This window comes from Electrona antarctica, assembly GCF_951216825.1.
Source record: "Electrona antarctica genome assembly, chromosome: 7".
NCBI lineage: Eukaryota > Metazoa > Chordata > Actinopteri > Myctophiformes > Myctophidae > Electrona > Electrona antarctica.
This window is the reverse complement of record NC_136812.1, coordinates 11,609,916-11,637,652: the sequence shown is the minus strand read 5'-3', so window position 1 is coordinate 11,637,652 and position 27,737 is coordinate 11,609,916. Positions and strand designations below refer to the sequence as shown.

Here is a 27,737-nt window from a genome sequence, read left to right as displayed (position 1 = left end):
TGTTTAAACGGCAACAACAACCAGTCACAGTCAGTAGTTTTTTCGCCAGGCAGTCAGACTGAGACATGTCATGTAGCAGCGTGCGGCCGCAGACTAGTTTTGTGCGTTTTTAAAGAGTGTTCGCCAAGAATGGCTCAAAGTATGAGTTCTACGCGGAGAGGAGGATATCTGGACATCATCAGTCCAACAAAGAGAGACAGCAGCGACAAAGAAAATGCCATTCCAGTTCTCAGTTTGATGCAGTTCTCAAAGGCTCCGTTTGTAACCTACGGTTGTGTGAAGCTGGGCACCTCGAAGTCTGCCCTTCTGCGCGTTGACAATCCTACCGAGGATGCCGTGGCCGAGGTTAGAGTTGAGAAAATACCTTCGTCGAAGGGCTTTTCTGTGGATCACAGCAGTTTTACAATTCAGGTAACAACAGGAAACATGGAGTCGGTGTTTGTTTGTTATTATAGCCTGCAGCTGACTGGTCTAAATATAAATAAAATACATCTACTTATAGGCTGCTAACAATGTAGGCTGAGGTAAAAGGGGTACAAAAAGAAGACCAATGTTTTGATATTAATTCAATGTGTAGGCTGTTGGGCGTTGGCAATGCTTAAGCCAATGGAATATTAAGAACAACAGCTACAACAATTGTGTAAAGGTCCCCACACCCATTGTCTTGGTTAAGTAGGCTAGTAAACCTGTATTTGTATTTACACATTACCATGCTGTTTTCAAGTGCGAGTGTGCTGCCAAAATGTGTTGTAAGGTTAGGTAGCCGCAATTTGCAACTCTAAAATTTGTTTAGTAATGGGATGAATCTAGAGTTGCAATACCCTCCATTGACTCCCCACTCATCCAAATTGTTTTTGCGATCTGCTTGTATTAAACGACGTTAAATTCACCAACATTGCAGCTGTGGGGAAAGCTTGAATTGTCCTTTCTATCTGGGCACCCTTTGCATTGCAAAGTGTTGTGAGCTGCTATTTGTTTTTGCATGACACCAATGTGCAACATACAAAGTATAAAATGTTGCCCAATGCCCAGTGGTTAAGTAATTTGTTCATAGATAAAAAAAATACATTAAATAAACAGAAACCCTGCTCACGAGTGATGTTGTGGTACAAAACAGTATTTAAGAGTCTATTGGCTGTTACACATTTACCACAGTCATAGAGTAACATAAACTAGTGACAGGCCAACTCTTTTCCAATGAGTGAGACCTCATTATATCTGTGTTCTAGAGACTAGTACAATACCATATTGGCAGAGATTAAAATAGGGTGCATTTTGCATCCCAAAATGCAGTTTATAGTTGAGGGACGCAATAAATCAACGACCTCTGCATCCACGGGATGCACTACTATACTACTGTACTGTTTTTATTTATTTATTATTATAGTTTATTTTGCTAGCTTTAGTTATAATAATCATTTCTTCTTCTGTTTTCTACATGAATATAACCACATTATAACCATATAAAATTAAATGGGAGTTAAATGCTGCAATTTGTAAAAATGGTAAAATATGACTCATAACGTCGTTGAAGTGGGACTCATAAAATGTCCCTGGGACTCATCTAAAATACCTTCCCTGCATCCCGGGACTCATTACATTGAAAACGTATTTACATATGTTTTATTTTGGCAGCCTGGAAGCCATTTCATTCTGACAATAACCTGGACCCCGTCTGAAGAAGGTGGAGTTCGAGAACTGGTCATCTTCAATGCAAATGGCGTCCTCAGACATCAAGCAGTTGTGCTTGGGAGAGCAGAGGCACCAAAAAAGAAAAAGGTAAATTTAAAGCAGGAGGGATTTTTGGCCTGGGAGAACTCTATTATTTTTAATCACACATTGCCATTATCTGGAGCATGTAATTTAAAACAGTGTCTCATAATGTTTTGTACTGTGTTTCAGAAAAGCTTATGGGATTCAATCAAAAACAAGAGGGCAGGTGACCAATCAGTCACGCCTAGAGGACAGAAAACGGGGCCCACCTTGAAGATTGCAGCCAATAAGACCTTTCAAGTTCCCCGGAACCAGCAATACATGCGTGGAAAACCCAGGAGCCCACTTTCTTTGCTCAATGAGGGAGAGCGAGTACGGCAGAGGTCCCTCAAGTACAGCCCTATTGAATATAGCTCTGGGCAATCAGAGCAGCAGAGGGCTTCTAAGCAAAAGGCCCTGGTCCAGTCAGACCAGGACAGCGTTCAGAATAACGCTCCTGTTGTTCTGCTTGTCCCTGTTGGCGATCACATGGAGTCTACCAACGGTTCAGCTGAGCCTCATGAATTAGTAAGCACACCTGAGCACAGAATGATAACCAGAGTGCTGAACAGGACACTTTCACCCATAGGAACACCAGAGAGCTTTAAAAACCTCATGCCCCGCATACAGTCACTTGAAAGCCCTGTTGATGCTGTGGCTACGGAAAGTGAATGTGTTTTACCCCAAACTCAAATTCCGTCTGTCAGAGATGCTCTGGCCATCATTGACTCTGACCTGATTCATCTCATTGCCAGTCCTCCTAATGCAAGCTCCAGTTATGACTATTCAGATTCATTAGAATCCTTGAGTGGAAGTTATGGTGGTGGCTCTGAAAATGACAGCCCGGTGGAGTCCAGTAAGCCACGACTTACTTTCTTCGTGAACAAAAAGCCAGGCACCAGCCAGGTTGTTGATCCAGAGATACAGGTTGGTGATAACCTAAGAGTTAAGAAGTGTTATTTTACCTCTGCCACCGTGACAAAGGTCAAAGCCCCAGTCGCAACAGGCGAGAGAATAGTAAAGAAGTCAAGACGAAAGCTCTTGGAGAAAACACTTGAGCTCACTGATGCCAGCAGTCCTTGTGAATCGAGCCCAGCCACGCCCGATCTCCCTGTCATAGAACGTGACAGCAGCAGAAGTGTGGAATGTCAGAACTCTACATCACACAGCTTTCTACATGAAAACAGACGGCCGACATGGAAATCAGAATCCATCAGCATGACTTCCGCCTATGATGATTTGCGTGGGCCAACTGCCTTCCCAATTATGGCACCCTTCCCTATCACCTCTCCAGTCAGTTCTTCAGTGCGTTCAGGCCTATCTGACAATACTTTCACTGTCACATTTCCTCCATCCGTGGTCTCATTCTCTCTTCCCTGTGATTCACCATCAGGCTCTGATGTGCTTAAGCAATCTTTAATAACCAGTTTAAGCACCCCACCACATCTTATTTTAGCCCCTCTGTCTGTCCATGAAGACTTGACTTTCCCAATCCACAGCCTGGCTGTGTTGGACAAGGCGGTGAGGAACAAGAAGAGGAAGAGTGAGGAATTTCTGCAGGGAGAGAAGGTTGAGAATGTTGGGAAAACTGAGAGAGGCAAAAGGAGAAGAGTGGCAGCTGTTATAAAGGAGAAATCGGTGCAAGAGAAGAGGAGTGTACCAAAGAGGCAGGAGCCAAGAACGGCAGGTGAGAAAATGTGGAATGGTTTTGAAAGACTATGCCTAAATAATTACCGTTTTTTTACACTGTTAGTGTTTGATGTTCTGTCAGATAATCTCCAATTTTCCATTGACACTTGAAAGCGTGGTATAACTATAGTTGACAAAAGAATATTATGTGCAGCCACATGATATTTTGTGCATTCTGTTTTTTTTTTGCAGGTTCAGTGCGCTCTAAATCTGTATTATCTGTAAAGACTGCACAGTCAGTGGCCCTTACCCAAGCCAAGCAACCAAGCTCCAAGAACCTGTCACAAGGTGTGTGTGTGTGAATGTGTTCTGTCTATACCTGGCCTCTAACCTGTGATGTTAAGATGTCAATTGGGGTGGCGGTGGCTCAGGGGTAGAGTGGCCGGTTGGGAACTGCAAGGTTCCCAGTTCGAACCTGGGCTCCCCCAGAGTTAGTGTCGCAGTGTCCTTGAGCAAGACTCTGAACCCCTAATTGCTCCCGATGAGCTGGTTGGTGCCTTGCATGATTTCCACCGCCATCGGTGTATGAATGTGTGCATGAATGGGTGACAATATGTAAAGCACCTTGGATAAAGGCTGCATGTGCTATATAAATAAATGCACCATTTACCATTTAATTGTTCCATAGTATACTAGTATGAATGTATTTTTATATTAATATAAATATATATTGAAAATTATTTTCTGATTGTGTTCATAGCTTCACAGTCTTTGAAGTCATTTGGTGCACGGCCTGTGAAGACAGCAAGAATTGTTGCAGTGGCACAGTCTAAGCTGACCTTCATTAAGCCTGTACAAACAGGTATTTGATATTTATTGTGGGCTAAAGTTTGATTTCATCAGTGTTTTTATATATATATATATAATTTTTCTTTTGTGTCTGTGGATTATGATTTGGTAATATTTTAGCATGATTTTCTTACAGTCATACCAAGACACCCAATGCCATTTGCAGCCAAGAATATGTTCTATGATGAGAGGTGGATTGAGAAGCAGGAGAGAGGATTCACTTGTTGGATTAACTACATCCTCACCCCAGATGACTTCAAAGTACACACTGAAGTTGCTAAAGGGAAAGGTAACATTAAATTAACATGTCTTGTCTTGACTTCGATAGACAGTCTTTGGCCCATATAGGATTGGTGTCCACTCCCAAGATCTGTTCCTATTTCAGTTGTCATTTCTGTTTTTCCTTGTCCTTTATTTAGGGCATTTGTTGTCAAAATCACATTTGTAATGACTATTTGATGTAGTCCTGTATCTGTACTTCAGAGCGACCATATGTGCCTTACATTTGGAACTAGAAGCACCGATATGGGGCTTTGATCAATGATTTGTGTGACTTCCACGGAAACCTGTCTGTTTAGATATGCTGTTTACTGAGTTCATCCAGTGATTTATTTTGTGGGATTTTGCAGCACACCATATATACTAAACGAATGATTCATGAGGTGTGTGTGTGTAGCTTAAGCTTTAGGAGAGCTTTAACCTTTCCCTCTCTCTTGTCTTCAACTCATGCAGTGAACGCTGCGTCTCTAGTCATGAGCAGCGACGAGACGTTCAATGTGCCCAAAGCTCCCACCAAAGAGGAAATGTCGTTCAGCACATACACAGCTCGTCGAAGGCTAAACCGCCTCCGTCGTGCAGCTTGCCAGTTATTCACATCCGAGGCCATGGTCAAAGCCATCCAGAGGCTAGAGCAGGAAGTGGAGGCCAAGAGGCTGTTGATAAGAAAAGACCGGCACCTCTGGAAGGACATCGGTAAGTGGATGAAGTCGGGCTGGGTGATATGACTTTGTCGTGATTAAGATGAATGAATATTTTTTTTTTTTTAAATAGAAAATGGCCGTCGTCGTCCATGACAATACGTCCCATCTTTATGCATAGTGAGCTTGTAGATCAACTATTTTCACTATTTCGTACGCCATCATTGTACAACAAAGTATAATGCAGACTAATCGTTCTTGTCTATTATAAAAACTATTAGGATTTATTGTGTCGATTCATTGACATGAAAAATGTATATCATTAAAAACAAGGTGCGTCTCGATTATAAGTCTGTTATTGTTTCTAATTTATAAATATCAGTTTTGGATATATTTCCGGTTAATTTGCCCAGCCCTAGGATGTAGATGACTTTATTTACTTTGTGGTCTTGTGATTCATTGTGATTGAGCGGACTACATTTTAATTGGTTGCGCGAGGCGGTAAAGGACCTGGTTCCCCATTTCATGGCCTCTGTAGCTAAGGTTGTAATCTTTGTGTTTGTGTCTTTCAATAGGTGAACGCCAAAAAGTTCTTAATTGGCTGCTGGCGTACAATCCTCTGTGGTTACGGATTGGACTTGAGGTATTCGCACACAGCAATGTTGTGTTTTTACTTCTGATCTGTGTTTCAAACAAGGACCTTTTCCATTTCAATGTGTGTAATGTTCATTGACACGATTCTCATCAATTGAATCTTTGGCACGCCTTTTAGACGATCTTTGGGGAGCTGATCTCACTGGAGAGTAATGGTGATGTCTTGGGTCTGGCCATGTTCATCCTCAAACGGCTGCTGTGGAATCCAGACCTTGCTGCTCAGTTCAGACATGCCAAAGTGCCTAACCTTTACAAAGATGGTAATTTGGAAAATATTGTATACTCTAACAGTGCTTGTAATCAGCTTTTTTCCACTCTGCACAGTACAAAGTATACATTTGACATTGTTCATGTTTGGTTTCATTGATGCTCATTTTACTTTCTTTGGTTAGGCCACGAGGAGGCGCTGTCTCGCTTCAGTCTGAAGAAGCTGCTCCTGTTGGTCTGTTTCCTGGACAAGGCCAAAGAGTCTCGACTGATTGAGCATGACCCCTGTCTGTTCTGCATGGACGCAGAGTTCAAGGTAGAGCAGCACACACACACACAGAAAAGTAAAGCTGCACCATATGACCAAAATACTCCTTTAAGGCAGTAAGTCTACTTCTCTACCACACCAAGCTCCTGTCTTGATAATCCTGTGCGTGTCCTGATTGACAGTGTCTGTCAGTCCATGATTGACAAATCAGAATGGGTCAAAGCTAATGATGTATAGTTGCAATCTCTTGGTATATTAAAATTAAATATTGAAAGTAAAGCTGATCAAACATCAATTGTGAGATATTGCAAATTCCTATGACCCATCCTCAATATTTCTACATGCCAATTCACTGGACAAAAGCTCTAAGTCTATACAAATCAGGGATGTTTTGTTATGTTCTTGTCTTTTGGTTTTGAATCCCATTTAAAATGCTTTTTTGCCATGCTACTTCTTTTTCCTAATGTGTGTTCCTGTTGCTGCTACAGACGAGCAAAGACCTGCTCCTGGCTTTCTCCAGGGACTTCCTGAGTGGAGAGGGGATCCTTCCTCGGCATCTCGGTTACCTGGGATTGCCAGTATCCCATGGTCAGACACCCCTGGATGAGTTTGACTTTGCTGTGAGGAACTTGGCAGTTGACTTGAAATGTGGAATTCGTCTAGTGTAAGTGAAATATACTGGCATGTTGTCATAGAGTGGTCTGAGTCTCTTTCACACTTAGAATTAGAAGATGATTAGATGTAGAGTTAGATAACACAGCCTTCCATTGTTAATTTTATTTATATTAACTCACCAATTGTATGAACACGGTAGAGTAGGGCAGTGGTTCTCAACCGGAGGGTCCCCAGCTGACAGTGAAGTGACAATGTAAGACTTTAATACCTAAAAGGACCATTACTGCATCGAAAGGTACAAACTATAGCCTACTATAAACTATGCTATAAAAAAATAAACACATCAAACCTGGGCCAAAATCTCAAATAGAAGAAAGAGGCAAAAATTGAGAAAATACTGTAGACTATCTACGCCGAGGCGTTGTGAGCTTGTAGATCAGCTATTTTCAGAATTGTCAGCAATATTTATCTACGGAGCAGAGTCAAACAAAATGTAATGCCTCAACTCCTACAATTCCATGTACTTGTCAGTGTGGAGGGTCCCCAGTTCAAATCTGATTATTTTGGGGGGGGTCATGGCCTGAAAAAGTTGAGAACCACTGGGGTAGGGTATGAGAAATGAGTTTTGTGCAGGAATAAATAAATGATTGACTAGTCTGAAGTTGAGGTTGGCAGATGAGTCTGGAGACTCTGGACTCTGACAAAATATGGCATACTTGCCAATTGCATGTGAACTCTATACTATGTATACTTCACAGTAACAAGCATTTCAGAATAATGAAAAAAAAAATCAAATAATTTTCATTGAAAACAAAAAGGTTTAAGAAATGGTAAATGCCACATCTAGCGTCCCGGCCGGGAAAACATTTTGGGAACCACTGTTCTTTTTTTTTTTTATATAATATTTATTTTATTTGGAAAAAGCAGTACAAAAACATCATTTCTATGCATACATAGGACACAAGTGCAGTTCCCAGGATTTTTTTTCACCCCTCTTCCCTCCCTCCCCCCTCCAAGTGACTCCATCTCCAGTGTCTCTGTGTCCTTGCTTTCTTCAGGACTACATATGGCATCAGGTTAACACTTAACAGGGGCAAAGGGCAATATCGCTTCAGAGTGTACATTTCAGAAGGAGAAAAAGAAGAGAGTGGGCAGACAAAAGAAAAAGACAGACAAAAAAAAAACAACAATCAAGAGAACGAAAGTATTTACAATATTGCTGAGGGGGACAAAAACAAAACGGCTTTGGATTTCGACCATGAGAAGAGGAAGGGTGTCTTAAACATTTTCTACAACGATCATAAAGCAGGCTATTAGGACCAGTGAGATCACACAAAGTCAGCTCTCAGAGGGGCAATGTGTACTATCCAGTTGAGGGAACCCCTGTTCTAAGCTGTACACGGCAACACAGAGTCCAGTCGGTGCTCGATTTTATTTTATTCCATGTTTGACATCATTGCTAATATCACCCTCTCTGTCTATATCTCTCACCTCACCCAGGGCTGGTTATGATTATGAAAGGGCATTGTATGTATGTCTTGTTTCACTTTCATGTGGGCTTTACCTCTAGGCGGGTGATGGAGCTGTTCATCAAGGACTGGAGTCTATCACGTAAGCTCCGTCTTCCAACCGTCAGCCGCCTACAAAAGGTCCACAATGTGGAAATTGCACTGAGGGTGCTCAAAGACAGAGGTGTTGACCTAAAGGACGAATATGGTAATTGGCATATTGTACTCCTTTCATAGCGTAATGTCTTTGTTGAATTGTCATGGTATTTTTGAGTGGTGCAACTCCTATAGACGGCGTGTGTCCCTGGGTCTGTCCCTGGGTCCGTCCCTGGCTGGCTGGCTGTGTCCGAGCACGAGAATTGCGTCACTGTTGTGCAGCCTAAGTGCCTAACACATGCGCACATATTACTGTTATATGATGATTTTGTGTGTGGGTCCCCCCCCCGGGGACCCACACACGGTAACTGTCATTTCTGGACCGTTTCGGAAGCGGGGCGGCACCCTGGGTGTGTTCCTGTGCGTCTGGAACTTCCGGGGACCCCCACACAGAGTTGCACCACTCACTTCACACGGGAGTGATTTTTATTTCTGCCACGTTTCTAGATGCCGCTCATTAGCTGCATCTGTCATTTCAGTTTGAACACTTGCCATTTGCTTGTAAACACCACTTGTTTAATTTGAAAAAGACAAATCAAAATCAGCATAATGAATTGCTTATACACAGTTATAAGACTGGAAGTGTGCCTCTGTATAATTGTACATTTGGTTACATTATCTCACTCAGAAACTTTAAAACTGGAATCTGTTTTCCTATTTCCCATTTGCAGGATCTGCCATTGATTCTAGGGATATTGTGGACGGACACAGGGAAAAGACGTTGAGCCTCCTCTGGAAACTCATCTTTGCTTTTCAGGTGTGTACCCAGTTTTTAACATATAAAAACATATAAACACATATAAAAAAATCTGTTTCAGTTTGGGTAGAAGATGTGTTCAACTCGCTTCTAAAAGCACGTCTCTGGTAGAATGTAGTGGCTATAGCTAGTACTCTATCATATCGTATCGTGTGTCCTCAAATTCCTGTTAGGTGGAGGTGATTTTGGATGAGGAGCAGCTGAGGGAGGAGATAGATTTCCTGACGAGAACCTGGAGCACTAAACTGAGGCTGGCCTCTCTGAGGGCTGATAAGGGCCTAAAGTCGAGCGGTGCAAAGGTCAGGGTGCCATACAAACACAGCAGCACCAAGATCGCCCTTCTGATGGACTGGGTTAATGCCGTCTGCGACTTCTATGGCCTGCAGGTGAGAAGAATGATGACTAGTGAGCATGCTGTGCACGCAGACAAAAACCTTTTGTCTGGATATTCCACTAGGAATTTAGGTAATGTTTCTTGGTGTAGACAAACTACGCATTTGAATAATGCTTTATGTACAGTATTCTTCCTCTAGAATCCCTTATGAGCCTGAACTGGCCAAGATGGTAGCATGATAACAAAACGCACACATGACATAAAAGGAACAAAGCAGTTGTTCACTCAAAGTGATTGTTTTCTGTTGTAATGTACTCAAAAACAAGCAACACAAATTTTGACCAAAAACAGGTACACTTTTGTATTGCTCTTAAAAGTAAAATAGCAGATGTTGTGCCTGGTGTGTGTATGTTCCCACTTTGAAACTCGAGAAAATGACAAACTTATCGTACGTCTTTGTTCCCGTCTGCGCAGGCAGAGAACTTCACAGTGTCCTTCTCGGATGGCCGTGTTCTCTGCCACTTGATCCACCACTACCACCCCAACCAGCTGCCAGCAGAAGCCGTCAGTCAGTGCACCACCCAGACTGTGGAGTGCTCCCAGCGGGGTCGAGTGGAACTCGACTCCTCAGGCAGTGACTCGGACAACTCTTTTGACTCCAGGCAGATGGGCCAAGATGGTAAATGTTAGACATTGTTATGTGAGAGAGATGACAACAAAGCAGTAAATTAAGCTTTTTGTAGAGTTTATCAAGCTTAGTGTCACTGACTTGGAGACAATAGTCCGGCTCCAATAGCTTGTGTGGAACAGGTGTCAACTACCAGTTTGCAGTTAATGGTATTTGTAGTAATTGATCACGAGACTGAGCTCCTCTAGAATTGGTACTTTAGAGTCCTGGGGGCCACATGCGGCCCCCACCTTCACTTAATCCGGCCAGCAGGTTAATATCCGAATAGTGATATCTTATTGATTTCAACTGTTACAAATAATTCCATTGACATGAAAAGGATTGAAATCCACTTCTTTAGAAGCATTTCAGTGCATCAACAAGAGATTGACTCGGCTTCCTTCCTAAGCAGTAGCTTTTAAAAAACACAATTTGACACTAGGTGGCAGCTAGTGACATTGTAGTTTGATACGCAACATGCTACAGAGTGTGTTACTTGAAAATGTACTTGTACTTGAAAATGTACTAATTGACTACTGGGGGAAAAAAGGCCAACGTTGCCACCAATGTTTTATTTTCTTGTGTTATACACAGGTCCAGAAGCTTCCTCTTTGGACTACAAAGAGCTCCTGGAGAATGAGAAAAACAATTTCCGATTAATAAATTCTGCTGTCACTTTCCTGGGTGGAGTACCCACCATGATAAACACAGCTGACATGTCCAACACCATCCCCAACGAGAAGGTGAGAGTGGCTCAGACTCCATATCGAAGTCAATCACTATTTGCAACATATAATATGTTCCCAAGTTTAATTGGGGCAGAAGCACATTAAGAACCAATATGGTAACCCAAATACCACAGTACATAACTGACACACAGCAACAACAGCAGCTTAACTCAGTGCAGGACAGAGCATGTGAGTTGAGTTGAACTGGGAGAACTCGGAACACAAGGTTTTTCCCCTGGTCTGCTTGCCATGCTCACAACTAGGAAAATAATGCAAAAATATGCAATGGAAGTGCAGACAATGGCCAAGAGTAAACTTAATTCGATTTTTTTCAAGGGGCAATAAACAACAGAACAGTATGTCCTGAGATATTGCAGTGTTTTTGGCTCAAAAGTAGGTGGAGGTTGTGGAGGGTCCCTGTTTAACATGGTATTAATTAAACATAAAATTAAGTAACATTAACATATTTTTAGTTTGCTTCTTGCCAGACTAGACATGATGATGTGAATAACTGAGTGGTATTGCTTAAATCACCACATCCATGCTGTTTTCCAGGTTGTGATGTCATACCTGTCGTTCCTGTGCGTACGTCTCTTGGATCTGCGCAACGAGACCAGAGCTGCTCGGGTCATCCAGGACGCCTGGCGAAAGTACAGGCTGAAGAAAGATCAGGAAGTTTACCAGGTCGGTTTTATGTCGAAGAAGAAACATTTCCAGTGGTGGTACAAGTACATATTTTACTTGAGTAAAAGTAGCAATACTGCAGTGCATCTTTTACAAGTAAAAGGCCCGACTCACACCTTTACATCTAGCATAAAACATTGATGCATGCTTGTTGTATGAGATGTATAGCTGATGCAAGCTCGCAATGCATTTCCAATGGGAGTCACATGGTTTGACACAACATTTGTGGTGTATGGCTTTCGGCTGTGTTTTGACTGCCCCCCTCCCCCTCATACAACACAAATGTTGTGTCAAACCATGTGACTCCCATTGGAAATCCATTGCGAGCTTGCATCAGCTATACATCTCATACAACAAGCATACATCAATCTGTTGCGAAGGTGTGAGTCAGGCCAAAGTCCGGAATTCAAAATTGACTTAACCAAAAAAGTACAAAAGTATTGGTATCAAAATGTACTTAAAGTACCAAAAGTAAAAAATACTCATTATGCAGAATGTCCCATTTCAAGTTTTCAAATGTATAAAAATCTTTTGAAAATAGCAGCAATCTACAAAGTGACATTGCGTCGCATCGCTGTGCATTGTGAGTTTGTAGATCGGCTATTTTCGAATGACCAAAATCTATACAGGGCTGAAGTGGTTAATGTATGTTTTAGAAACTAATAAATAAAGTTTTCAAATGCATGTAGTGGAGTAAATATTATATTTGGATCCGGGTTGTAGTGGAGTAGAAGTAAAACATGTGCTTAGTTATTTTCCACACACCACAAAAACAAATAGATGCTTTTGCGGTTTACTTTCTATAGTAGTTACTTTGTTGCACATATAATAATAATACCGGTACTTGTTTTCTTGGCACAATAACTCACTCACTTTTTAACACGGGGGGTTTCAACTGATTGTGAACCAGGGACCACCACCCTGACTAATGCCCAAACCGCACCAATGCAACTCCTTGCATGTAGTAGTTGCATGTAGTCGCTTGAGACCATTATCCCCAATGGCAGTTGCAAGGAGTTGCATTGGTGCGGTTTAGGCCTAAGAATCAACCTGGGGACCACTGTTTGGTTGGGTGCTGTCTGTGCGATATGGGCTAAGATTCTTCATTTTATTTTCTATATGCATCCAATGTTTATGCATCCCACTGTTTCTCAACCAATACTTTACGGACTATACTATACTAGTATAATTGGGTCTGCAGGTGGTCCATGGGAAAACGTTTTAAAATGTAAATACATTTTGTTAAATGTATTCAAATGTAAAAGAAAAAAAAGTCCATAAACATTAATAGGTGTGGTGTAGAGGGAAAGGCTTGAAAATGAAAATGTGTTACACGATACTATGCGGTAGTACGCACAACAAATTATATTATTGACCTGAAATACGGTATGCTAGTAGTAGCTCAGAAAAAGTAGAGAACCACTGATCTATTACCATAATTAAATTCAGTTCTTACTTTATCCAACCTTCTATATTAAACTCATGTTATATTAACTGATACTCATTGTAAGAGCGTCAAGCACACACATCTATATTTCCTAATAATGAGAGACTGAACCAAGCTGGGTACACTTCCCCTTCTTGAGATTCAAACTCCTTTTCTGTGGAATTTCTTCACCTCCAACTTCTAAGTAAATTACAACATTGATGCCTCATCATAGGTCACCAGGTCATTTAGTTTCTCAACAACAAAACAAAAGTAACAATAAAAGACAGTCTTCACTTTCCTGTGTTTCTAAATACATGACCAGGGACCACATGGAATTCACTTTCCTGTGTTTCTAAATACATGACCAGGGACCACATGGAATTCACTTTCCTGTGTTTCTAAATACATGACCAGGGACCACATGGAATTCACTTTCCTGTGTTTCTAAATACATGACCAGGGACCACATGGAACACTTTCCTGTGTTTCTAAATACATGACCAGGGACCACATGGAATTCACTTTCCTGTGTTTCTAAATACATGACCAGGGACCACATGGAATTCCTTCACAGACCACCAGTGCACCATAAACCACCACTTCTTAACGGTTCATGACGATTAGCGCTTTACTTTAATCAATCAATCAAAACTTTATTTGTATAGCACATTTCAGACAGCAAGTGCAACCCAATGTGCTTCACAGATTTACAAATATAAAAGACATTAAAGGAAATGGAAAACAAAGAAGGAAAAAGAAAACAATTTGTTTGTTGGCCATTACTTTGCCTTTCTGTTGGGAGAGCACAGATATACTAAAGCTGCGTTTTCAGACCGGAATATATATTCGCTTCGGTTCGTCCCGTTTGTACTGCACCAGGTCGCGCCGCGCCTGTTCAGGCAATTCTCGTCTTTGTATGTAATCGCGCCGCTCTAACCATCCAAGTCTGGACGCACCTTTAGTTTTTCTTAATGTATGTTGTTGCAGCTAACAGTATTTTGAGAAAGTGGTGAATCTTAATAATCATATAAATGGTTTGTCTATACATGTAAAAATGTGCCCCTTTACTGTTAAGTTTGTATCTCCTTAACAATAGAGTGCAGAGGTTTGTAGTCCTAAAACCCAGAAAAAAGCTTCCTGTGACCAGAAGACTATGGGTTTTTGTTTAAATGCCTATAAAGGTCTGTGGTTAACACAGTCTTAAAAGATTTTCCCTGTTTTGGTCTATGACATAAAATAAGTGGGAAATAATGGACCGTTCGCTAAGCCCCACCTAATCGTTTCACCATCTTGTTCCTTGACCTCCTACAGGAAAGAAACGTGGCTGCAGTAAAGATCCAAGTTGTGGTCAGAAGCTTTCTCCACAGGCAGAAAGCCAAAAGGCAGAATTCTGCTGCCCTTGCCATCCAGGCAAGATGGAGGGGTTATGCAGCCCGCAATGCTCTGAGGCTGAAGAAGAAGGCTGAACTCCAGGCTCTGAGATGCAATGCAGCCACGGTCATCCAGGTAGCATATTTACATTTGTACTAGATGGATACAGAAGAAAAATGCAGGTGTAGCCAAAGGTGCATTTATATTTCCCATGAAATAATTTTAAACTAAAACAAAATATATACTGTACCAATTATATAAATTATAACTTGTTCTTAATTCAAACTTATTTGACAAAATGAACTACTGAAGTGAACTACTACTGTACTACACATACATAAAGGTTCAGGTTTGTGTAATTAACCACATTCATACAGTGACCATTTTACTCCTGTGGGGCTGTGGTGCAACTTTGAGTACCAAGTATAAGCAAATTGTGAATAAGTTCAATAGCTCATACCGTTCGCATCATTTTCTTTGTCCACTGCAGGCTCAGTGGAGGATGTACACCGCTAGGAGGGCCTACCAGCACCTCAGATATAGTGCCATTGTTGTTCAAGCCCATTGGCGGATGAGGAGGGCATCCTCTGCCTATGCCAGAATACTGCAGGCTGCTGCAGTTATTCAGAAATACACAAGAGCATGGACCACAGCAAGAAGAGAGCGGGAGCAATATATCTCACTAAGAACCTCCGTTGTCCAGATCCAGAGGAACTACCGGAGACGGAAGGCCCAGCGATTGGAGAGGTTGAACCGAGCGGCCATGGTGATACAAACGGCATTCTGGAAATGGCACAAGGAAAGGATGGCGCGAAAAACCGCTGCCGCCCTGAAGATACAGTCCTGGTACCGAATGCACATGTGTCTCCTTCGTTATGCAAGAACCAAGAGGAGTGCTCTTGTCATTCAGGCTCACTACAGAGGTCACACACAGAGGCGCTACTTACACAGGTTGAGGCTTCAGCGACATTCTGCCATTATCATCCAGAGTGCCTTCAGAGGACATGTTGTCAGAAAAAGGCTAGCTGTGATGAGACAAGCTTCTGTCATGATCCAACGCTGGTTCAGGGCCTCTGTGAATAGAGATATAGACCGGAAGAATTTTGTTGAGGCGAGATTCGCTGCTACCGCCATACAGGCAGCATATCGTGGCCATGTTGCACGGAGACTACTGAAGGAGCAGCACCAGGCAGCAACACTTATCCAGACAGCTTTTAGGAAGTTTGCAGCACAAAGGCACTACCTGTCCTTGAAAAAAGCAGCCATTGCCATCCAGAAACATTATAGAGCAATTGCATTGGCTCAGAAGAAAAGGAAGGAGTATGAGGTTCTCAGGCATGCTGCACTTTCTATACAAGCCATTTGGAGGGGGAGAGCCGACAGGAAGAAGTTAGAGAAACTGCACCAAAGTGCCACACTCATACAGTCCCATTACCGTCGGCACAAAGCACATGCACAGTATAAGTCAAGAAAAGCAGCAGCTATAGTGATGCAGAGGCAGTTCAGAGCTTGCATGGCTGGCAAGGTGATGAGGACGGACTACTTGAAGGTGAAGGGAGCTGCTCTCATTCTCCAAGCAGGGTTCCGAGGCATGAACGTTAGAAGAGAGCTGAGGGTAAAATGGCAGGCTGCTGCTGTTATTCAGTCTGCAGTGAGAATGATGATATGTAGAAAACGATACTTGCTCCTCCAGAGTGCAACCATTATCATCCAAAGCCGATACAGGGCTCTCCTTGAGGGCAAAGAACAACAACGGGAGTACAGGCAGCTAAGACGTGCCACCTTGAAGATACAAGCTACCTACAGAGGTTTCAGAGTTCGAGAAGATCTAAAGAAAAAGAAAGATGCTGCCACTGTCATTCAAGCTCACTTCAAAATGCACAAAGTGCGCATGGCCTACCTTGCCACAAAGTGTGCTGCTGCTGTTGTTCAGGAGCGCTACCGGGCAAAGAGGCTTAGAAATGAGTTGATGCAGAGGTACAGAACCATGAGGTCTGCTAGCATCGTCATCCAGGCTGCATACCGTGGTCACAGAGCAAGACGTGAGGTGGCGGAGATGCACAGAGCGGCCATTGTCCTTCAGAGAAGGTTCCGTACTTTAAAGGACCGAAAACACTTCTTGGCGATCAAGGGTGCTGCTGTTTTCTGCCAGCAAAAATACAGGGCAATCAACTTGGCCAAAAAAGACAGGTTGAATTATCTGTTAATGCTCAGGGCAATAGTATCCATCCAGGCAGCCTACAGAGGCCACAGGGAGAGACTGGAGCTTGCTCGTCGCCATCAAGCAGCTACTGTGATCCAATCTTCATTCAGAAAGCACAGAGAGCACATCAAATTCCAGGCCATGCGCCTGTCTGCCATCATCATCCAGAGATACTATAGGGCCTGCATTCTTCAAAGACGAGAGAGAGAACGATTCCTGAAAATGAAGCACTCGGCCATCATCCTTCAGGCTGCATTAAGAGGTCATTTTGTGCGACGTGAGCTTAACAATATGCACAGAGCAGCAACTGTCATTCAGGCCAACTTCAAGAGGCATAAGCAACAGTCTGCGTTTAGGAGGCAATGCTGTGCAGCAAGTGCAATTCAGGAGTGGTTTAGAGCTCAGAAACTGAGAAGCATCCAAGTGAAAAATTACCAACGAGTCAGAATGGCTACCACCACATTACAAGCGGCCTTCCGTGGTATGAAGTCCAGGCAGAGAGTCAAACAAAAGCACCATGCAGCCACTGTTATCCAGAGAACCTACAGAACCCACTGTGAACACAGACGATATCTCACCCTGAAGTCCTCCGTCATCACTATTCAGCAACGTTATCGAGCCACTGTGGCAACCAAGCAGCAAATGCAACAATACAGGAGAATGAGAGATGCTGTGGTCTGTCTCCAGGCAGCCTACAGAGGCCACAGGGAGAGACTGGAGCTTGCTCGTCGCCATAAAGCAGCTACTGTCATCCAATCTTCATTCAGAAAGCACAGAGAGCACATCAAATTCCAGGCCATGCGCCTGTCTGCCATCATCATCCAGAGATATTATAGGGCCTGCATTCTTCAAAGACGTGAGACGGAACGATTCCTGAAAATGAAACACTCTGCCATCGTCCTTCAGGCTGCATTAAGAGGACATTTTGTGCGACGTGAGCTCAACAATATGCATAGAGCAGCAACTGTCATTCAGAGAAGGTTCCATGCTCAAAAGGATCGTAACCGCTTCTTGGCGATCAAGGGTGCTGCTGTTTTCTGTCAGCAAAAATACAGGGCAATTAAACTGGCAAAAAAAGACCGGTTGAATTATGTGTTGATGTGCAGGGCAATAATGTCCATCCAGGCAGCCTACAGAGGGATGGTTGTCAGGCAGCAGAAACATAACGAACGCATGGCAGCAATAACCATTCAGTCCCACATCAGAAAGTACCTGCAGAGGGCCCGCTACAAGAAACTGCAGTGGGCTGCAAACGCAATGCAAGCACGTTTCAGGGCCAATAAGCTGATGAGAGAGGAGGTGCATGCTCTAAATGCTAAGAAGAATGCAGCTGTTCTCTTACAATCTGCTTTCCGTGGTATGAAGTCCAGGCAGAGAGTCAAACAAAAGCACCATGCAGCCACTGTTATCCAGAGAACCTACAGAACCCACTGTGAACACAGACGATATCTCACCCTGAAGTCCTCCGTCATCACTATTCAGCAACGTTATCGAGCCACTGTGGCAACCAAGCAGCAAATGCAACAATACCGGAGAATGAGAGATGCTGTGGTCTGTCTCCAGGCAGCCTACAGAGGCCACAGGGAGAGACTGGAGCTTGTTCGTCACCATCAAGCAGCTACTGTCATCCAATCTTCATTCAGAAAGCACAGAGAGCACATCAAATTCCAGGCCATGCGCCTGTCTGCCATCATCATCCAGAGATATTATAGGGCCTGCATTCTTCAAAGACGAGAGAGGGAACGATTCCTGAAAATGAAGCACTCGGCCATCATCCTACAGGCTGCATTAAGGGGTCATTTTGTGCGACGTGAGCTCAACAATATGCACAGAGCAGCAACTGTCATTCAGGCCAACTTCAAGAGGCATAAGCAACAGTCTGCGTTTAGGAGGCAATGCTGTGCAGCAAGTGCAATTCAGGAGTGGTTTAGAGCTCAGAAACTGAGAAGCATCCAAGTGAAAAATTACCAACGAGTCAGAATGGCTACCACCACATTACAAGCGGCCTTCCGTGGTATGAAGTCTAGGCAGAGAGTCAAACAAAAGCACCATGCAGCCACTGTTATCCAGAGAACCTACAGAACCCACTGTGAACACAGACGATATCTCACCTTGAAGTCCTCCGTCATCACTATTCAGCAACGTTATCGAGCCACTGTGGCAACCAAGCAGCAAATGCAACAATACCGGAGAATGAGAGATGCTGTGGTCTGTCTCCAGGCAGCCTACAGAGGCCACAGGGAGAGACTGGAGCTTGCTCGTCGCCATAAAGCAGCTACTGTCATCCAATCTTCATTCAGAAAGCACAAAGAGCACATCAAATTCCAGGCCATGCGCCTGTCTGCCATCATCATCCAGAGATACTACAGGGCCTGCATTCTTCAAAGACGTGAGACGGAACGATTCCTGAAAATGAAGCACTCTGCCATCGTCCTTCAGGCTGCATTAAGGGGTCATTTTGTGCGACGTGAGCTCAACAATATGCACAGAGCAGCAACTGTCATTCAGAGAAGGTTCCATGCTCAAAAGGATCGTAACCGCTTCTTGGCGATCAAGGGTGCTGCTGTTTTCTGTCAGCAAAAATACAGGGCAATTAAACTGGCAAAAAAAGACCGGTTGAATTATGTGTTGATGCGCATGGCAATAATATCCATCCAGGCAGCCTACAGAGGGATGGTTGTCAGGCAGCAGAAACATAACGAACGCATGGCAGCAATAACCATTCAGTCCCACATTAGAAAGTACCTGCAGAGGGCCCACTACAAGAAACTGCAGTGGGCTGCAAACGCAATGCAAGCACGTTTCAGGGCCAATAAGCTGATGAGAGAGGAGGTGCATGCTCTAAATGCTAAGAAGAATGCAGCTGTTCTCTTACAAGCGGCCTTCCGTGGTATGAAGTCCAGGCAGAGAGTCAAACAAAAGCACCATGCAGCCACTGTTATCCAGAGAACCTACAGAACCCACTGTGAACACAGACGATATCTCACCCTGAAGTCCTCCGTCATCACTATTCAGCAACGTTATCGAGCCACTGTGGCAACCAAGCAGCAAATGCAACAATACCGGAGAATGAGAGCTGCTGTGGTCTGTCTCCAGGCAGCCTACAGAGGCCACAGGGAGAGACTGGAGCTTGCTCGTCGCCATCAAGCAGCTACTGTCATCCAATCTTTATTCAGAAAGCACAGAGAGCACATCAAATTCCAGGCCATGCGCCTGTCTGCCATCATCATCCAGAGATACTATAGGGCCTGCATTCTTCAAAGACTAGAGAGAGAACGATTCCTGAAAATGAAGCACTCTGCCATCATCCTTCAGGCTGCATTAAGAGGCCATCAGGCTAGAAGAGAGATTGCTCGACAAAATCGAGCTGCCACCTTGATCCAGTCCTGCTGGCGATGCGCCGTCCATAGACGTACTTTCCAGAGGCAGAGGGAGGCAACTGTGGTTCTACAGCGGAAGGTCCGGGCAGTCTGGCTGGCTAGGACAGAGAGGGACAACTACAACCACATGAGAAGTGCTGCCATTACGCTACAGTCCTACTGTCGAGGCTGGATTACAAGACGTCAGGTAGCTGCGGTTTTAGCACAGTCACCAATATTACACTGAATTGCTTTGTTCTTTTTAAAATTTCTATGACTTTCACTTGTATACTACTTTTACATGTTTGTATTAATAATGACATGTATCTGTTTTACATTTTTTCTAGGTACGCGAGGCAGAGAAGGCACGGAAGCGGCTCCGTTTTGTTGCAGCGGCCTTTCACCACCTCAGTGCCATAAGGATCCAGAGATCCCTGAGAGCCCACTGGGCCCTGCAGTCTGCAAAGACACAGATCGACTCGGTCATCGCCATACAGGTACGACGTCTATATTTAAAATGGGAGTTAATCCGTTTCAGTAAGAGTTGCTCCGTGGCGATTCCAACTTTCAAGACTTTAATATGTTATTTTTCTTGTCCCGCCAGCGATGGGTGCGAGCAAGGCAGGAGAGGACCCGTTTCCTGGCGGAGAGGAGGAAAGTAGTGATCGCTCAGAGAGCTGTCAGGCGTTGGTTAGCCCGACGCCACCTTGCTGCCTCCGTCATCCAGCGTGCCGCCAAGACATTCCTTCTCCACAAGCGTCGGAGGAGGCTCCAGGGAGGCATTATCAAAGCTCAGGTAGTACATCCGACCTCTCCCACCCTCAAGTGCCAGGCGAATGAGCCGAGAGAATTGTTTAGTTATATTATTGCTTAATTTCTTCATGAGAATATACAGTACCTTTAAATGTAATTAATATAAATACTGTAGAGTCTACAGTATTTATATTAATTACATTCAAAGCAAATTACCATCTGTCTACAGTGTAGACAGATGGTAATTTGCTTTGAAACGGATGTAATACACAGCTTGCACACACAGTGCAGAACAATGTGTGGAGCTGCACATTCTGTAGCTTGTAGTAAAATTGAGTCTTTTCAAGGGATAAGTCATACAATCATCATGTCGGTCTGAAAGATTTCACTGCAAAGAAAACGCAAGATGTCTCCCATTACTCTTTTTTTTGCTATTAAAGGACCACTTCACCACTTTTCAACTTCTCTTCCAATAATTGGTCTTAACTAATGTTCATGATAAAATACCACAATTTTTTCCTACTCAGTCTGTGTCTCATAGGAAGGCTGTGGGCAGTTCAGAAACCCGTCCACCAGTGACATCATCGATGGTGAATCCAAGCTAATAGAAATGGCAGGCTTTCTTTTCCTGAAAAGTTGCAATGCAAAAGTTGAAGCCATCGTTCTCACGATAATACAAATCTAAATATATTTTAAAACAAATCTTGTTTAAAAAAAAAATCTGCCTAATGATGATGTCACTGGTGGACGGTTGTCCGAACTGCCCAAAGCCCTCCTAGGATAGCTAATAAGCCAGACTAATATCACACAACACTGTCGCGGTATATCAGTCTGGGCTGGCTCCACTTGGATTTCATTTCCCGGGGAACATTTTCTCTTTGACGCAATTGGTCAGAGCTACTGTCAGTCAAAAGTCTCAAGCATTGAACGTCACTGTACCAAAGCCCGCCTATATTGCATACCGTGTCCCGATTGGTCCGACCTGTTCTCTGCTGTAGGAAAGAGGCGTGCTACTGAGCCTCGCCAGACCGTAATCCGCTGGTAGGCAACTTTTTTTTGCCAACGGCTGATTCGGTCTGGTTTATTAACCAGGCTACTCCTAGGAGACACAGAGCGAGTAGGCAAAAATGGTGGTGTTTTATCATGAACATTAGTGAGGACCAATTATATGAAGAGATGTTGAAAAGTGGTGAAGTGGTCCTTTAATTACTTTGCCAAGCACATTTCACACCTTTGATTTTTGAATACCCGTAGTTCAAATAATTGAAGTCTAACTAGACATTATTTGATACATTTCATTGAATATGCTCCCTTTACTTAATAAAGGTAAAATCGCAGAAAAATATGTTGTGCAAAAACAGTTAAAATGTTCTCTTTATTCTATTTCTATTCCTGTACTTTCCTCAAGGCTCTGTGGAGAGGGCACCGCTCCCGCATGCTTAATGACAATCCCAAAGTGGTGAAAGTGAGACTCAGCCTACAACGAGTGTCCACTGGTGTCCGAGAAGAAGACAAATTGGGCAACAAGACATCTTTAGCTTTGGACTACCTCCTTAAATATAGAGATTTTGCTCACATTCTGGAAGCCTTACAAAACCTGGGTAAGGCCTTATCATAATGCTTTACTGGAAATTTTAGATGTTTGTCTGCAATGAACTTTAGACTTCTTCTGACTGACTTGATGTCTGCAGTAAACTTTAGTCTTCCAACGCAAATTCTGATAAAGCTCGATTATTCTGAAGTTGGCGTTTATAAAAATGCTAAAAGTATGTTCTTGTCCCTGTCGGGTAGAAACCTTGTTGTAATTATTATTTATTAGTCAGACGCTCTTGTTAATACTTTTCATTGGTTTAATATTTATAAAAGCCAGAGACCGACTTAACTGCTTTCAAACTGTCCCCTGTTTTGGGATGCCAAGTAACCATTATGTTAAAGGGACCCTTTTGCAACCAGATCTTATTTTAATGATTTTTGGGAGACGAGAACACTTTCCTGGGGTATTTATGTGTTTTTAGATATTTTAGTACTTCCAAGTGTCCATGATTTCATGGACATTGGGCTCACTGGACTACATGTTGTCTCAGTAAGACAGCCCTCCCCCTATCCACAAGGAGGAGCAGTGCACCAAAACATTATGGGAATTGTAGTCCAGGAAGGAAGTGAGCCCATCTTTGAAATACTAAAATATCTAAAAACACATATTACCCACATAACCCCCAGGAATGTGTTTGTCTCCCACACATCATTAAAATAAGATCTGGTTGCAAAAGGGGTGAAGTGTCCCTTAAGAGTAAGACTGTTGATCTCTCTCCTACTGCCATTCGACTGACTTTACAACGGAGAACAAAGTCACACTGCATAGCACTGAGCTAGGGATAATAAAAGCCTAAATTCATGATCTGTAGTGCTAAATAATGACCAATGAAAAAATCTAAACGCGTCACATCAGGGCAGTGACAATTATTTAATCTCGATCAATTTGTGTCCAGCTGTCTGGATCATTCCTGCCTCTCAAACAGAAAATGGCAGGACGCCATGCGAAATGTCTGTTTTTGTACTATTCTCATGCGTGTTGTAATTGTGTTTCTGTACAGAGACGGCGACCAGACTATCACCGGAGTGCTGTGAACGACTGGTGGAGAGTGGAGCCACAGTGAACATCTTCATCCTCATCCGCTCCTGCAACAGGAGTATACCATGCATGGACATTATTGCTCACTCCATCCAGATCCTCCTGAACCTCACCAAGGTACCTGGAACAAGGACCGTGCATGCTTTAAATTACAAATTGCATAGAATCCGAGTGCTGGAAACGTTGTTTGGGGAAAACTACTAAAGCTTTTCCACCAGACCAGCACCAGTACACTAATTTCAAGTGTTTGTCATGGCTTGTGACATCGGATTGCAATAATTTATATTCACTTTTTGCCTAGAATATCATGCTCCATGTGACCCTTTGTTTTAGTCTGTTCCACTTCACTGTTCTGTTTTGTTTTGCTGAAAGTGACAGTGTTTCACATTGGACAGAATGTGCTGATGCACAAAAATCCCCTTACTATGTTCCCCTTCTCAAAAGGGCTATCTCAACAGAAAAGAGACGCCTCCAATGTTCAATGACTAGATAGACCAAGTAGAAAAAATCCACACAGCATGAAATCTTTCCTCTCTGGTCTGTTACACTTCCTTCAGACATTTAGTTCCACTTTAATGAAGCCCATGTGAAGTTTCACTTCCGTTAAGGACAGACATGGCGCTTTCGCTATTCACTACATTCAGTGAGCAGTTGTTCTCTTTTTATTCAGTTTGCAACATATTTAATAGTGTTGTGTTGTGTGTATGTCCAAAACCGTTACTTTTCAAGAAATAAAATAATGAGTTCCACAGGAACCAATGTAGCACAGCTGTATAGATTATTTCCCTTCCAAAGAGAGAACATTTAACTATTTGATCTACTTTTGCGTGATACTGACACTATAAAGTGTAAAATATTTAAGTGTAAATGTATGAATAGGATTCTACCTGACGGCGACGATATGCAAATCTGTACATTTCGTGGTCATGTTTCACTGTTACCATAACCTTCACCTTGTTGTACCTCAGTACCATAAGACCACAGAGGCTGTGTACTGCGTGGAGAGCTCTGTGGAGACCCTGCTGGACCTGCTGCAGAGGTACCGGGAGAAGGCTGGTGATAAGGTGGCGGACAAGGGAGGCAGTATCTTTACCAAGGCCTGCTTCCTCCTGGCTCTCCTCCTTCAGGACCAGCAACGGGCCCAGGTCTGTAGCCAAGCACAGTGCTGATCTCGTTGACTAAAACTATGGCGGAAAATGTTCGCCGACTGCCTTTATTCGCTGACGAAAAGTAAATAAAAACTAAGCTATGAAATGAGCTGACTACATTTTTGTTGTTTGGTTCCGCTCGGGTGTTGCGCTCTGAACATGGCAGATCTACAAGCATACCAAGGCCTTTCAAAATACATTTTTGTCAACAAAGTCTACTTTAGATTTGGTCGACTAAAACTAAGACATTTCAGCTGACTAAAATATGACTAAGAATAGAAAGACTGATTAAAACTAAAACAATATTTGCTGTCAAAATCAACACTGATGTACAGCAGTGGTTCTCAAACTTGTTCATGTCAAGGACCCCCCCCAACCCCCCAATGTTATTTTTCCGTGGACCCCCATCTGAAATGCATTTGTGTCGAGGACCACCAAGATTAATGTTGTTAAAATGTTTCAAAAGATATTCCAAGATTTGTCAAAGAGAGAGAGAGAGAGTGTGTGTGTGTGTGTGTGTGTGTGTGTGTGTGTGTGTGTGTGTGTGTGTGTGTGTGTGTGTGTGTGTGTGTGTGTGTGTGTGTGTGTGTGTGTGTGTGTGTGTGTGTGTGTGTGTGTGTGTGTGTGTGTGTGTGTGTGTGTGTGTGTGTGTGTGTGTGTGTGTGTGTGTGTGTGTGTGTGTGTGTGTGTGTGTGTGTGTGTGTGTGTGTGTGTGTGTGTGTGTGTGTGTGTGTGTGTGTGTGTGTGTGTGTGTGTGTGTGTGTGTGTGTGTGTGTGTGTGTGTGTGTGTGTGTGTGTGTGTGTGTGTGTGTGTGTGTGTGTGTGTGTGTGTGTGTGTGTGTGTGTGTGTGTGTGTGTGTGTGTGTGTGTGTGTGTGTGTGTGTGTGTGTGTGTGTGTGTGTGTGTGTGTGCCTGCCTATCTACAAACTGTCCACATGCATAGTGTCGCTATTTTCAAAAAGCCGATGTTTATAGTGTTACCGTTCTATATTAATAAATGTATCTGTAACCCCCTCCCCTACACACCCACCATTGAGAACCATTGATGTATACAGTATTAACCACATGAACCCAAGCATCCCTTTCTTCTGGGCAGGCATGCTGGGCAAACATTTTAATCTTCATCTCGATTGAAACGAGTTACAATTACTATATCATGTTTGAAACTTATGTGTTGAGTGATCTATTTTAAAAAGTGTTTTTTCTTGAACTTTTAGGAGGTTATGAAGCTCCCCAAGACTGTGGATAGGATCTCTAGCATCTACCGCCTCACAACCCGCAAATATAAAATGGATGCGGAAAGAACGCTCATCAGACACAAGATGAACGCGTCCATTAATGGGAGCTTCCTGCAAGCGACGCCTCGCAAATCTCGGCCGGTGCCCAAGTAAGTGTGTGGCTGTTAGGCAGTGGTGGTAAAAGTATCGATACTGCAATTTAGAATTCAAAATATACTTGAGTGAAAGTACAAAAGTATTGGCATCAAAATGTACTCATGTAGACTGTCCCATTTCAAGTTATCAGATGTATAAAAATCATTTGGAAAATGGCTGATCGACAAGCTCACAATGCGTCGTGTCGCAACGCATTGTGAGCTTGTACATCGGCTATTTTCAAATGGCCAAAATGTGTATAGGGCTGAAGTGGTTAATGAATGTTAAAATCTACAAAGTAACTAGTAGGGCCTAACTATAGTCATCGAATAAATTAAAGTACAATATTTGGATCCGAGATGTAGTGGAGTAGAAGTATTGGACATACTCGATTAAAGTACAAATGCCTCAAAATTGTACTTAAGTGCAGTACTTAAGTAAATGTACTTACTGGTAGTTACTTTACACCACTGCTGTTGGGGGTTGGTATCCGGAAGCGGATCCATGACATTCTGAAGCGTTTCCGGAACCAGTTTTATCACACTGTCAGGGCTGGTATGTGGACTTTACATCTGCAATGCCATTACAATACTGTTGGACCGGGTCCATTTGTACACTCTGAGTTACAGACCTAAAGGTCCATTTGTACACTCTCAGAGTTACAGACCTAAAGGTCCATTTGTACACTGAGTTACAGACCTAAAGGTCCATTTGTACACAGAGTTGAGTTACAGACCTAAAGGTCCATTTGGAACCCCCTATAGGAATTGTTAAAGGGGAACCTCAGCCCGTAAATCCAGGACCACACCATATTGACTGGGTTTCGAGTTGAACGGAAGGAATATTTCCAATGTTGAATATTGATGAACCCTTTTTTTTCCCCCTCATTTTCAGATTTGGACCAGACTGGGTTCTCGGGAAAAATAAGCTGAAAGACATCGTAGATCCGCTTCGAGCAATTGAGATGGTGGCAGAAACCTTTTCTATTGTGCTGTAAATATGTTGTTTTTCCACTGTTTGAAAATGATGCATAATGTTTTTTTTTATATATATGTATGCAAGTCTCCTGCAGTAGGTGTCTGTCTCCAGACATAAAAGCAGATGATGTTGATTGTAGTGCTGACACACACACACACACACACACACACACACACACACACACACACACACACTCTGTATATATTGATAATTGTCATATGAAACCAGATATCTTCTGGGATTTTGCATATTGTGATATCATATGGCAAAGTATTGTATTTTCCTGGTTTTAAAGGTCAATAAACTGACTCAAGTTTATTTTTTACTTGACTGTTCTATTTGCTTTTGTCTACTTATTATACAGGCATTACTCATGGGGATCTTTTTATTTATTTATTTGTGAATGAATATTTTCTGAAAGCACCAATAGACACCACAATATCATCATAGAATCGATACAGAGATACTTGGGCATGAAAGCTGAGTTATCTTGTCAGATTAACTCAGCCAGTAGGCTTGTTGAATACCAACGAAGTTGCCCTTTAAAGGGTAAGACCACTTTTTTTTAGAGGTTTGGGTTGTTTTCTTACCTTATTATGGGCAAACTAGTCCATTCCATGAGTTATTTCGCTCCGTTGTGGTGTTTATTAGAAATTTGAGAAATAAAAAAAGTCGCTCATTGACTTCCATTGTAACAGGGAAACAGCTCTCAAAGTCAGTCTTTTAGCACATGACCCAACGCAACAAAAGCTGATTCTGACAGTTT

General features: G+C 42.9%; 1 protein-coding gene across 2 annotated transcripts; it reads left to right on the top strand.

Moving 5' to 3' along the window:
• aspm (assembly factor for spindle microtubules) lies at positions 1-27,329 on the top strand. Of its 2 annotated transcripts, XM_079506368.1 has the most exons (27): positions 1-411; positions 1,636-1,779; positions 1,903-3,439; positions 3,634-3,729; positions 4,142-4,243; positions 4,367-4,519; positions 4,963-5,202; positions 5,723-5,790; positions 5,920-6,061; positions 6,194-6,324; positions 6,765-6,940; positions 8,462-8,607; positions 9,227-9,312; positions 9,486-9,698; positions 10,121-10,325; positions 10,908-11,056; positions 11,597-11,725; positions 14,466-14,660; positions 15,016-20,295; positions 20,435-20,584; positions 20,692-20,883; positions 22,249-22,441; positions 23,435-23,589; positions 24,441-24,617; positions 25,838-26,007; positions 26,888-27,021; positions 27,273-27,329. In XM_079506368.1, the coding sequence occupies exons 1-26, from the start codon at positions 130-132 to the stop codon at positions 26,988-26,990; spliced, it is 10,614 nt and encodes a 3,537-aa protein (XP_079362494.1). In that variant the 5' UTR covers positions 1-129; the 3' UTR covers positions 26,991-27,021; positions 27,273-27,329. The 2 variants fall into 2 exon arrangements, with proteins under 2 accessions (XP_079362494.1, XP_079362493.1); XM_079506367.1 differs by having other exon boundaries at positions 26,888-27,289.
• Positions 27,330-27,737: the final 408 nt, after the last annotated feature.